The sequence below is a fragment of the Oncorhynchus kisutch genome, linkage group LG17 (genome assembly GCF_002021735.2).
Source record: "Oncorhynchus kisutch isolate 150728-3 linkage group LG17, Okis_V2, whole genome shotgun sequence".
NCBI lineage: Eukaryota > Metazoa > Chordata > Actinopteri > Salmoniformes > Salmonidae > Oncorhynchus > Oncorhynchus kisutch.
In genome coordinates this window covers 59989690-60004356 of record NC_034190.2, presented here as the reverse complement: position 1 = coordinate 60004356, position 14667 = coordinate 59989690, and the positions used below count along the sequence as shown (strand labels likewise).

At 40.6% G+C, this 14667-nt stretch overlaps 1 protein-coding gene across 3 annotated transcripts in view; it reads left to right on the top strand.

Annotated features, from left to right (window-relative positions):
- Nucleotides 1–14667, top strand: part of cntn3a.1 (contactin 3a, tandem duplicate 1) — a 105295-nt gene that overhangs the window by 49462 nt on the left and 41166 nt on the right. For all 3 annotated transcript variants that reach the window (XM_020506391.2, XM_020506390.2, XM_020506388.2), the window contains exon 6: nucleotides 14343–14546. In XM_020506391.2, the coding sequence (XP_020361980.1) occupies nucleotides 14343–14546 (204 nt within the window). The remainder of the gene's footprint in view (nucleotides 1–14342; nucleotides 14547–14667) is intronic.

Here is a 14667-nt window from a genome sequence, read left to right as displayed (position 1 = left end):
ACAGACTGAGCCTTGTTTGCAATTAATTGTACCGTATCATCCAACAATTGATGCGCTATAACATAACAATTCTGATGACATGGTAAAACAAAAGAAAAAAAAAAACTTCATGGTTGACCCAAGCTATCATCCATTAAGTTCTCTAACCTCCCTGTCGGAGGACACTTAAAGATAAGGTTTCTAGAGCCTCCCTAGGCCTAATACATTTGAGCAGTGCCTCCACCCATCACCGTTTGAAAGCAACTCTCTCTCGCTGTATCCGAATCATAACTACAACGTTTAATACATTATCCAACCCAAATTCAGTCCTTAGTACTTTACTTTCAGTATGACTCAAATTCAAGCTTCTCAACCTAACACACACCATCTCGGTTACAATGTACATTTATAAATTAAACCTTTTATTGCCGGTAATAACTCTTCTCATTACAGCCCTCCTTTGTCCCTGTTTTCCTGTCGCGAGTGGCCTGGAAATGAAAGATCGGTATCTCAATGCATACTTAGTCTAAATTGTTCGCAGTGTGTAGACCCCCCCCCCCCCCCCCCCCTTTCTCCCGGCACTTATCATTCTAGCGTGTCTTCTTCAGATAGCGTTACAGTTCATCTTCCCAATGGCACATGTTAACTCTTGCCTGTCACATTTGATGGCCCTTGATAATGTCCTGATTTTCAATATACAAATAGGAACATGAGAGAAATGTGTATGTTCTCTCTCTCTCTCCACGCTCACTCCGCATGCATGGTCTCAGGACTCTGGTGCACTCCTGCCACTGGTACCCAGGTTAATGGCTCGGACTCAGATAGGAGTGTTAAAAGCCACTGTCGCGGGGGATCACGTGACCCTTGAACGAGATGGCCGCGTGAACTAAGAGCTCCGCACAAGTAGTTTCCAATTCCTAATCTTACCTCCACTTCAAGTTTAAACTCCTTTAGCTTTAGTAAAAAAGTCATGGCGGCTACAAAAGGCGACACTACAGGTGACATTTTTACCCGGACTCGAGCATTAGCGACAGAAAAAGCCTCCAAGAAGAAGCTAGCTTCAGAAAAAGCTAGCGCCATTAGCCAGGAGCAAGAGGCCCAACGAATGCCAACCTCGCACTCTGTCGAAGACATCCTTTCTGAGTTGAGATCCCAACGTACAGAACTCAACATTAAATTAGATGCCATTAACTCTCCGCTCCGTGTGATAGGGGGCAGTGTGATGGGGGGAAAACGCTTTGCCTGACATCAACAAGATGTCCAGGTGCCCCGCGTTTATGGTTGAGGCAGAGGGGCGAATCTTATCCATTGACAACTTATTGACAGATGCCATGGAAACAATAGCATATGCTAAAATAGAGCATCTGGAAGAGAAAACAGAGGACCTGGAAAACAGGGGGCGAATGAATAATTGTGTTCTATTAAATCTGGGCGAAAAAGAAGAGGGAAACATGCCACTGATCCGCTACCTGCAAGACAAACTTCCCGAGTGGCTCCACCTGTCCACCGACAGGCCCATAGAACTTGAGAGAGCTCACCGAGCACTGAGGCCCCCACCAGCAGCCAGACAACCACCGCGCCCAATCACCATACGTTTCCTGAGATTCACCGACAAGGAACGAGTCCCACAAGCGGTCGAGAATCAACACCATCACAGTGGGGAAACGCCAAACTCACTTTACACCAGGACCTGTCAGCTGGAATACCCTGAATGCGCCGTGAGTTTGACGAGGTGAAGAAATACTCCATTGACCGAGGCATCTTCAGGGGATTCAAATACCCAAACGAGCTCAGGATTCTTCACCAAGGAGCCCTGCAGCACTTCAAAAATCCCGAAGAGGCAAAATGTTTTTTGAAAGACAATCCTGGTCAATGAGAAATGGACCAATGACTAAATGTGATTAATGCAATTACTAAATGAGGTAAGACAACATATAGCCGATATCCAAAGACCCACCTGCCCCGCTAAATGTCATTATAGCGGTCCAATCTATATTTATTTTCCTTTAGCTGAGAGGGATAGGCTCTATAGCCTAACCTAGGCCTACTAACGTTTCAGCCTACTTTTATTTCCCACTTTTTGTTGTTGTTATTACTATGTCCCTTGTGGGAGGTATATGTAGGCTGGGCTATTGATTTTATTTTCTCCCTTTTTTATTATGGTCTGGACGTGGGCTACGTTGTCATTTACTCAATGCGGGGCGGAGAGGATGAGGCATTTCTTTGGTGGGGAGGGGGAGACGTTGTGCGTTGCTAACTGTTCCTGTTTTTTTCTTCTTCTTCGGAACACAGAATTGAGACTGAGCTGGAGGGGGCAATAGATCCAACGGGATGTGTCGAGTTGTTTGGGAACTCAGCTGGGGTGTTCAGAGATTATTATTTTATGTATACCATTTATTTTCCTTATGTGAACGCAACTATTATCCACTTTTACCCAGAGATGACTTGCACTACAGTTTGATTACTGTTCGATGACTAGTACCTTAAATCTATTGACATGGAACTACCATGGTCTAGGTCATGCAATAAAACAGAAAAAGATACTATGTGCTCTAAAAAAGGAAAAAGCAGACATCGCGCTATTACAAGAGACACACCTCTGTGATGCCGAACATGCCAAACTCCGCAGAGCTTGGGTGTATTTCTCATCTTTCAAATCAAACAGTAGAGGCACAGCCATACTTATCCATAAGAATGTTCCATTCATAATTGACAAAAACATATCTGATCCGGAGGGGAGATTTATTTTGATAACTGGGTCACTGTATGGTCAACTGGGTCACTGTATGGTCAACCAATTACTATCTTAAATATATATGCCCCTAACACAGATACTCCTGCTTTCATGTCAAATATGATAACCCTGTTCAATGAGCATTGTGTTTCCTTTGGCATGGTGGCTGGAGATTTGTATTGTACCCTTAACCCAACCCTAGACAAATCATCTCAAGTCACCACCACAAATCCTAGATCTGCAAAGATGTACAACTCTCTTACTAAAGATATGGGACTGATAGATATCTGGAGAGAGACTAATAGCTCATCTATGGACTATACAAACTACTCTAATGTCCATAACACCTACTCCCGTATAGATTACATTTTGATCCCAAAGAGTTTCATAAATTCAGCCACATGTACAATCGGAACAATAGCACTTTCAGATCACGCCTTTGTCCACCTCCGCTTTGACCTCTGCAAACACATCCCAAGGTCAAAGAGCTGGAAATTCAACGCCTCCATGTTATCAAATGGAGTGTTCCATACATTGGTAACTACATGGATAGACAACTACACACAAGACAACAACAATTCTCCTGTTTCTCTGGCCACAATGTGGGACGCTGCTAAAGCCACACTAAGAGGTCATCTAATTGCATATGCTTCCTCTAAGAAAAAAGCAATGGAAGCACACAGGTTAGATCTCGAAAGGGAGCTGGAATGCTGTGAAAAAGTACATAAACAATCCCCAGACTGCACCTCCTGGAGTCAACTTAAAGCAACCAAAGCCCAACTGAATTTGGACTACACTCAGGAGACTAAAAAAACGTTTCTTTACGAAACAGAAATACCATGAGTATAGCAATAGGCCTAGTAGATTGCTTGCTTAACCATTTTTTTAAAAGCAGTCAGAGTACAATCATGGCTATCCGAACAGCAGAGGACGAGGTCACATATGACCCAAAAAAGATCCATTTAACTTTTCATGATTTTTACTGCAAACTATATACCTCCGAGAGAAAACACACACTGAGGAAGAACTCCACTCTTTCCTAGAGGGAATCTCGCTACCTAAACTATCAGAGACCGACCAAGAAGATCTCAACTCCCACTTCACTCCTGAGGAGATCCTGGAGGCAATTACCTCCATGCCACCTAATAAGTCCCCATGCCCATTCCCCAGAGTTCTACATAGCTTTTTGGCCCCAGCTCAGCCCTATCTTCATGCCAATGCTGGAGGATTTTTGCCAAAACTGATTTCTCCCAGACTCAATGCACACAGCTCGCATTAGTGTTGCTCAAAAAAGACAAGGACCCTCTATCCTGCTCGTCCTTCCGGCCCATAAGCTTGTTGGATTTCGACTACAAAATAATTACCAAATTGCTCGCCAAAAGACTAAACACTCTTCATCCCAAAATAATAAAAGCGGACCAAACTGGATATATTAGAGACAGATACTCTTCTGATAACATTTGCCGTCTTTTTGATATTATTGATCAAGTAAACGCACAGAAGACCCCTGTCCTGCTGGCTTCACTGGATGCTGAGAAGGCATTTGACAGGATGGAGTGGAGCTTTCTGTTTTCAGTCTTAGAAAAGTTCAATATGGTCCCAAATTTTATTAAATGGATCAAACCCATATACTCTCATCCTAATGCCATGGTGACTACTAACAGACTGAACTCTGACAGATTCCCTCTGGAACGGGGCACAAGACTAGGGTGCTCCTCGCCCCCCTGCTCTACTTGTTGGGGGCGGAGCCTCTGGCAGAGCTGATAAGGGGCAATCCAAGTATTATGGGTGTTTCTGCAGGCGGCCTGCAGCACAAGATTTCCCTTTAAGATGATGATGTCTTGCTCTACATATCCAACCCTGAGAAATCCCTCCCTCCCATTTTAGACACAATTGCTCAGTATGGCAAGTTTTCAGGTTATAAGATAAATTTGAACAAATCCACTGTCTGCCCCCTCAATATTACACTCACCAGCTCTATGAAGACACTATGTCCTTTCCAATGGAAGACACAGGGGTTTCAATACATTGGGATCTTCATAACACCAGATCTGAATAGCCTGTTCAAGGAAAATTATCTCCCACTCCTGGATCAAATCAAGAACGATCTCCAAACCTGGATCTCCCTCCCAATTAGCTTAGTTGGAAGAATTAATGTTATCCGTATGAACATCCTCCCTAGACTGAACTACAGTGGGGCAAAAAAGTATTTAGTCAGCCACCAATTGTGCAAGTTCTCCCACTTAAAAAGATGAGAGGCCTGTAATTTTCATCATAGGTACACTTCAACTATGACAGACAAAATTAGATTTTTTTTTCTCAGAAAATCACATTGTAGGATTTTTTTATGAATTTATTTGCAAATTATGGTGGAAAATAAGTATTTGGTCACCTACAAACAAGCAAGATTTCTGGCTCTCACAGACCTGTAACTTCTTCTTTAAGAGGGCTCCTCTGTCCTCCGCTCGTTACCTGTATTACTGGCACCTGTTTGAACTTGTTATCAGTATAAAAGACACCTGTCCACAACCTCAAACATTCACACTCAACTCCACTATGGCCAAGACCAAAGAGCTGTCAAAGGACACCAGAAACAAAATTGTAGACCTGCACCAGGTTGGGATGACTGAATCTGCAATAGGTAAGCAGCTTGGTTTGAAGAAATCAACTGTGGGAGAAATTATTAGGAAATGGAAGACATACAAGACCACTGATAATCTCCCTCGATCTGGGTCTCCATGCAAGATCTCACCCCGTGGGGTCAAAATTATCACAAGAACGGTGAGCAAAAATCCCAGAACCACACGGGGCGACCTAGTGAATGACTTGCAGAGAGCTGGGACCAAAGTAACAAAGCCTACCATCAGTAACACACTACGCCGCCAGGGACTCAAATCCTGCAGTGCCAGACGTGTCCCCCTGCTTAAGCCAGTACATGTCCAGGCCCGTCTGAAGTTTGCTAGAGAGCATTTGGATGATCCAGAAGAAGATTGGGAGAATGTCATATGGTCAGATGAAACCAAAATATAACTTTTTGGTAAACTCAACTCATCGTGTTTGGAGGACAAAGAATGCTGAGTTTCATCCAAAGAACACCATACCTACTGTGAAGCATGGGGATGGAAACATCATGCTTTGGGACTGTTTTTCTGCAAAGGGACCAGGACGACTGATCCGTGTAAAGGAAAGAATGAATGGGGCCATGTATCGTGAGATTTTAAGTGAAAACCTCCTTCCATCAGCAAGGGCATTGAAGATGAAACGTGGCTGGGTCTTCCAGCATGACAATGATCCCAAACACACCGCCTGGGCAACGAAGGAGTGGCTTCGTAAGAAGCATTTCAAGGTCCTGGAGTGGCCTAGCCAGTCTCCAGATCTCAACCCCATAGAAAATCTTTGGAGGGAGTTGAAAGTCCGTGTTGCCCAGCAACATCCCCAAAACATCACTGCTCTAGAGGTGATCTGCATTGAGGAATGGGCCAGTGTGTGAAAACCTTGTGAAGACCATGGTTAGGGAGGGTTTTGAGGTTAATTTGTGACCAAATTATTCCTACATGCATTAAGACACTATCTGACGTCACCTTCCATGATAACCCCAAGAGAAGACAGATCAGAACAACAGTTTAGTTTCAGGAAATCCAGACAAGAATATGACAAATTACAACATTCCCAATTTCTTAACATTATCTCTACGACAAATGTCAGAGCATAACAACATACTGTTATTGTTGAAACCATTTTCAAAATTAGTTCATACTCTCATATTTGACTGTCGACCTCTCGGAAGAGTTACCAGATCAGGAAGTTAGCGCCCTAACCCATTGGGTAATCCCAGACTCCAGTAGACCCAATCTGGTGAAATTTGTATTGAAACAAAGACAATGACATCAGCAATACACATATCACAATCCATTTGGAGTAACTGTCATCCCTTATTAACATATTTTTTCCTTCTATATGCAGACTGAACAAAATACATTTGTATATTTACCCAAAGACCAGGGCCCCAGGGAACTGGTCATTTTCCCTTCGAACACATGATTCACATCGTGATTCAAAAACAACATGTTAAATCAAAACAAAACTAATTCGAATAACCAATCACCTTTAGAATTACAACTCTTGTTTACTCCAATAATAGTCTCTCATAAAGTAATGGTAAAATAGAATAGAGACTGGTGTTTCTCATTCATTTTATAATTAAATCCCACCTGTTTCGATCATTTCTAGTGAGATTGATCAGGCCTCACCAGAAAGTCAGGATACAGGGCATTCGACACCATTAAATATTTCCTTCCCCTTTTCTTTCCCTGTCCTTCAGAAACCCTTAAACATTTCAATCCTTCTGCATACCCAATTTAAAACCAAATTTGAAAGACCCCACTAAATAAATCCCATGGTATCAACACCACTAATCGGCAATCCAAGGGCGGCAGCGTAGCCTAGTGGTTAGAGCGTTGGACTAGTAACCGGAAGGTTGCGAGTTCAAACCCCCGAGCTGACATGGTACAAATCTGTCGTTCTGCCCCTGAACAGGCAGTTAACCCATTGTTCCCAGGCCGTCATTGAAAATAAGAATATGTTCTTAACTGACTTGCCTGGTTAAATAAAGGTAAAAAAATAAAAATAAAATAATAATATTCATAACCGGGTGTGTGTGTGGTAACCATACAGTAGGTCAAAAACACACATGAACAGGCCTTACTTATCTGGAAACTCAGTTTATGGCCTAATCCAGATACTTTTATACTTAAAACTGCCGAGTATCACTAACTGCTCTCCCTAATACCACAGTCTCCAGGAGCATTCCAACGAGAGATAAAGAAACCCCCTCTTCTGGAAAAGAAAGTGTACATTTCGTTAGCTTTCACTATGCTACATTTTAATCGGCAATCCAAGTATTAATTATAAACCAAACATGATAATGGTACATCCACTGTCCTTACTCCAATCATTAAACGTGTGTTTTAATCCACAACATTGTTTATGTATCCTTTATTTAGCATGTACTAACCTTAGACACGGTGACTTTATCTCACCACCGAGTCCAACGATTCACTGGTCTCTTTTCCCCCTTGATTCTCCATAACCACCGCACCACAATGTTCATGAACTAAAAAATGAAAAGTTACTTTTAGGTTTAGTAACCCCTTTGCTAATTCCTCGTTACCCCTCCACCATTTTGCCCATTCTAGAAATCTATTTCAGAATAAAACCACATAAAATGTCTTGTGCGATTAAAAAAACAACTGAGTTTTCTGAGTTTGCAAGAAGTGTTTGGCCAGATCATATTAATTTGTTACCTCTAGAATCCATCCCCCTGGCATTTTGCCTAGATTCTTCAACCCAACATACTTTTTCCTGTGGCAAATTTAGCCAATTTCTCATCATAAGGAATCTGCAATATTTGATCCCTGGCCTCTATTAAAAAGTTGTGTAAGACATGTTCTCATACGTCTTCCTTTCACTATGTGAAAGTTCCCTGTCCCTCTGACGCTTGCATGGCAGCACTTCATTTGAATGCAGCAAGCTCCATTCCTACTTTACACTCATTCTTCCAATGTTGGATAGTCCCACATCTATAACAGGGAGCGATCTCCCTACTCTTTACATTTTTTTTTGCTACATTTCTTTGTCTTACCTTGGCCATTGAAACCACTGTTAGTGACTTTCACTGTGGCCTTATTAACCCCTTGCACATCTGCGAAGTGAGGAGTTACAATATTCCACTCTCAAAACATTTCATCCACAACCCCCCCCAATTTTCATTTTGATCACAGGTTTCAAACTTGCCATCAAAGCTGAAGTGCAATTTCTATCAATGCACTCCCGTACCCAGTCTTTCTGTGGCTGAGTGCTTCTACTAATTCCGGGTTTATCAGTTTGTATTTTTTGTTGGTAGAATGCTGACATCAAAATGTTGGTATATTGAGCTTTTGATTCGGGTTTTGTGTCATTGTGCCAAGTCATAATTGCCTCCCTCAAAATGCTGATGTTTATTTAGTTATGGATCTACAAATTATTGTGGGAATAAATATCACGGAATTACAGAAATATTGGAACAAAGTTGTCTAATGAAGGTAAACAAATTGTTGCTTACTGGAAAATACTCTTTCAAACACACACGGTGATGATCTACAGCACTATTATGGTTATTCACAGGTACAGTACAGTAGCTGGACAATAGACTTGCCTAGGAGGGTAGGGGGAGAATTCTATCGTCAAATGTATTTCTTAGTTAGGTTGGCTGTATCACACCCGGCCGTGATTGGTTGCAATTTCAGTTTAATCCACCAGTAAAGACAAAACTAATAATACAACAAAAATTATTATTATTATTATGTATCACATCCGACCGTGATTGGGAGTCCCATAGGGAAGCGTACAATTGGCCCAGCGTTTCTCTCCCTCTAAAAACAAATGTTTTGGCCTTTACAAATATTATTTTGGCCTTTATTCAGATTAGTCGCCACCTTCGTTTTTTATTTATTTTGTTTTTACAAAATAAACTCTAATATTGTTATATAATATCAAGTTGATGGCACAGTCATATAGCCCGGCACCTACATAAAACTGAGTGACTTGCTCATTCATGGCTTTGGAACAAAATAAATAAGTACCAACATTCTTTCTGATAATCTTTAATAAAGAAATGCTTTGGTTATCCTGACCTGGACATCATGTACAGTATTATAATAGCCCATTATAGGCTATTAGCAGGACAATATACCTTTACCAACACCTCTCTATATTTTGATACTTTGTGGAAGGGGCCTCCCGAGTGGCGCAATACCTGTTCCGGCCGCCACCCGGAGACCCTTGAGGCGGCTTTTGGTTTTAATTTAGAATCCTCCAATCCCCAATATGTAATTATTGGCGGAGAGTCACGTCATATTTTCCAATATACTGTAGGCCTACCGTAGGTGACATGAGTCTCACTAGTGTTGAGTAATGTGCTGTTAAAAGTGGTGTAGGTCTTATTTATTTAAAGAGCATATTGAAGTTAGAATCAATAGGATTTGATGCACTAGCCTACAACGATTTTAGCACCGTTTCATAATGCTCTGAGACAACCATGGGGACTGGTCTTGATAAATCAATGGGATTTTTATTTTGAGTGAATTTCTGCTTGGGTATTGGTTAGACTGCAATTATACAATTAGGGTGTCAATGTTATGCTCTTAGTGTAACCTTTATTTAACTAGGCAAGTCAGTTAAGAACAAATTCTTATTTACAAGGACGGCCTACTCCTTCCTCCCCATCAGGGAATTCAACCCCAGTCTCTCACATGACACAGGGATTCTTTAGCTAAATAGCCAAGTACTGTAGCCTACTCCCGACTGTCACATTGTACAAGCGCAATATTTTCTGTTCCATCCTAACGGAACCCCAATGGGTTTTTCATTTTTCTTGGAATAGAAACATAATATACCATGATATTAATCAAATTAATTAAGCAAAATTTCTTAAAATCAGTCACATATACTATGTTCTCACAAAAAAGGTTTTAAACTCTCTAGTACAGCCACTATTGAAGGCTATCAAATGCTTTTCAAAGATAGTCAAACTAGCACTAACTAGCATTAATGGTACCAGTGGTTCACACTTAAATGACGAACACTGTAGATTGAAATTGTTTATTAAACATCACAGCATATTTGAAAGATGTATGGTGCATAGAAATCCGAAGAGGTAGGTAGGAGGGGCTGAGGGTTGGGATGTGGAATTAGAGACAAGTGGGAGTGGCGGTGCTGGGCGGGGGGGGGGGGGATAGAATGAAGGTCAAAGAAAAAAGTATAAAAAATAAAGTGAAAATCAAACAACAAAAAGTAAGTTTGAATGACAGAGGGGCCGTGTTTTTACAGCTAATGCCTGTTTGCTTGAGGCTGATGCCTTAAACAAAAGTAGGGTGTGGTTGGTCGGTCGGTCAGGGTAGCTTGGTAGGTATGTAATGTGAACGTCTAGCAACCGAAAGATTGCGAGTTTGAATCTCATCATGGTCAATTTGAGCTAATTAGCAACTTTTCAACTTCTTACTACTTATGAGCTACTTTGCAACTAGTTAGCATGTTAGCTAAAACTCCCCCTAACCTTAACCCTTCCCCCAATGCTAACCTTAACCCTTTTAGCTAAACCTTTTCCTAACCCTAACCTTAAGCCTTTAACCTAACTCATAAACGTTACCCTAACCTTAACCCCTAACACCTAGCCTAGCTAACATTAGCCATCTAGCAACCTAGCTAGAATTTGTAACATATAAGTTTCGCAAATAGGTAACATAGTCGTTTTGAAAAATTGTTACATTCTACGTTTTTCAAATTTGTCAAATATAATACGAATTGTAATTTGTAACATATCATACGAAATGGGTGATGGACATCCACAAATTAATACATACCATATGAAGTGTAACATAAATGGAGTGTCTTGGATTTACATAGTGAATAATACGAAATGCTGATATGAAACGTAACATATCTGTCACGCCCTGGTCTAAGTATTTTGTGTTTTTTCTTCATGTATTGGGTCAGGCCAGGGTGTGGCATGGAGTTTTTGTATTGTGGTGTGTTTTGTCTTGGGGTTTTGGTGTGTAGATATTTGGGATTGTAGCTAGTGGGGTTTTCTAGCAAAGTCTATGGCTGTCTGGAGTGATTCTCAATCAGAGGCAGGTGCTTATCGTTGTCTCTGATTGGGAACCATATTTAGGCAGCCATATTCTTTGAGTTTGTCGTGGGTGATTGTCCTTAGTGTCTTACTTGTACTCGCTGTTAGTTTGCACTAGATAGGCTGTTTTCGGTTTTCATTACGTTTATTGTTTTGTAGTGTTTAGTGTTTAGTCGTGTTTACGTTTTGTTTAATAAATATGGATCGCAATCGACACGCTGCAGTTTGGTCCGACTCTCCTTCATCACCACTAGAAAACCGTAACAATATCATACTATGAGACCAGGTTGTGGCCAAAGGCTGTGCAACCAAGTACAAGCAGTACCTGCAGTTTTATATTTATCCACCCTCTAACCATTTAAAGGAAATTGAAGCCGCTTTTCATAATATATCAGCTAAATGGAACCACAAAGGAACCTCTCAATCCATGTCAGTCAACGGCACATTATTGACCAACCACAGAAGTTCTGGAGTGACTCAGCATACTGCTCCTGCTTCCTGTTTCCGGGAACATTACTCAACTTTAAACAGTCAATTAGTAACCTTTTTGTTCCTCTTATTCCTGTTTGTCACCCCCTCGCATGTTTGGATGATGTTTCAAAAACAAACATAAAAAATGCATAGACTTGTCAGGATGAACACTGAATGTATTATTAATAGGTGAAGATCTTTCGCCTGTGTCTCCGCAGCAGATGTACATGTATCAAACCAATAGGTTTTTGATGCTACAAGTCATGTATACCAAGGTGATGCTCAAAGGGGGCCCTATACTACAAATGTGTATTTATCTATTCCCCACAAGCAGTGTAATATGTACCTACAGTAGCTACATATCTACATTAAATGCATAGGCCTACTGTAATAGTATTGGGATGCAATCATAAGCATTTACATAAACTTTTTATCAATACTAATGAGCTTATGTCAACAATTGTAGGTACAGAATACATGGTGTGTAATATAAACAATGCAATTGTTTATTGATGAATGTCAATGCAATAATTACATACTTTAACTTTGGCCATACTTGCATACCACTCTCAGAATAATAGTCAAGCAATCACTACAATGGAACTCATCCCTGTACATCACAGGAGGCTGCTGAGGGGAGGACGGCTCATAATGTCTGGAACGGAGAAAATGGAATGGCATCAAACACATGGAAACTATGTGTTTGATGTATTTGGTACCCTCCACTCATTAATTTAATGAGAGCACAACTCATTTCACAATTATTCCCAATACTACACTGCAGAGTCATCTATTAAACAGGCTTTACCAACAGGAATGATTGCTTTTGGGACAGGGAAGCAACTTGGTCCAGAGCAAACTATCCTGAGGGGTATACTATGATGCTAGCTAGATCTACACAGGACTCAAAAAGCATGTGGAACTGCAGCCCTTCAGGACCTCTTATGAAGAACATTGACTCAGTGGAGGATCCTCAGAGGAAGGCGAGGACCATGCTACTCAGTGAATTTCATACAAATAAAAATAGTGAAACATTAATAAAGTTATCATTTTTAGATAAAACTGTACTAAAAATATTCTAATGTCACCAAATAACTGATTAAAACACAATGTTTTGTAATGACAACAGCACTCTGTAGGGAAGCACCATGGTGTAGCCAGAGGACAGCTATTTTCTGTCCTCTGGGTACAGTGACTTCAATGCAAAACCTAGGAAGCTCATGGTTCTCACGCTATAACTGCTAAATGGATTTCTGTACTACTACTGTGTGATTGTACACACAGATTGGATTGGGGTTTACTAAGGCGTTAGTTTTATTAGCTATGTTGACTGTGATGTTAGCTAATATGGTGACAACATTGTAGGCTGTGTGTAACGGTTATGGTATGAAGGTTTGGCTTGGAGAGGTTTTATCGCCTGGTCACAGACAGCTGTTGTTGTGCACTGAAGTCCTCAAGCGAAGGGAAACTGTGAGAAAAGGAGAGTGCGTAGATGTGAGGATGCTGTTTGTATGGCTGCTATGAAAGTTAATTGTGTGTGCGGATGATCAGGGGTGTATTCATTCCACCAATTCTGTTGCAAAACTTTTCTTAAACAGAAACAAACAAAATTTAAACAGGGATGGATCTACCCGAATTTGTTTTGCAACAGTTTGGACAAATGATTACACCGTAGATCAGATTGATGCACGCAAGAGTGTTCAAAGCAGTATTGAATATGTAATTGTCTGTCACCTTGATTACTCCAATGTGTTTCTCTACCTGTGCACCTACGTTATAAACTTTCATTTATAGGCTAGGTTGTAGCATCCACATGATGGGTATAGGGAAATTCGAATAGCTATTGATGCTACTGTACATTGAGCTGGGTGAGTGCAATATGAATGACAGCCAGTCATCCAAAATGCTTTAATAGAAATAAGGCCATGTTCATAAATTTTTTTTAAAAACGTCCTCCCTAATCTTAAACGGCACTGACCGCCACTGGTTTAGCTGTAATGGAAAGTTTGTATCCTGTATACAGTATATGACTGTGATATGTGGTTGTTTCACCTAGCTATCTTAAGATGAATGTACTTGCTGTAATTCTCTCTGGATAAGAGTATCTGCTAAATTACTAAAATGTCAAATGTAAATGTTTTACATACAGATCTCATATTACTCTATTGAGTTATTATTTAAATGTGTTATTTAATATTTATGTCACAAATGTATCATTTGTATATGTCTTAATACATTTTTTAGATGTGGTACATTTGACTGCAAAACCTAGCAGTACTACTTATATATCTGAGAGTGAGGCAGATGTATAGCATTTTGCAGTAAAAAAAATCCTCAAGTGATTGATTTTAAACAAATTCAACACCATGCCATGATTAGATAGTGAAAAAACACAGAACAACAATAGCTAATTTACCAACGTATCTGAAAATGGTTACATAGCGTTTTGGAATGAAACTCTTCATATATTTATACTCTCCCTTTTTTCCACAGAGCTCACCTTCACCTGGATCTTTAATGAGTACCCATCCTTTGTGATGCAAGACACTCGTCGCTTTGTATCTCAAAAGACGGGTAACCTGTACATTGCCATGGTGGAGCCATCAGACGTGGGCAATTACACCTGTGTGGTGACCAACACAGTCACCAAAAGTAGCATTCAAGGCCCCCCCACCCCTTTAGTGCTACGTGTTGATGGTAGGGCTCTCAAAGTGTACCACTGGTGAACATTACACATGCTGTATCATCAAACCATTTCCAAACAGTAACATCATACTTTTTTTTACATTACTGTGTTCTTCAGTGAAGAGGTTTGTAA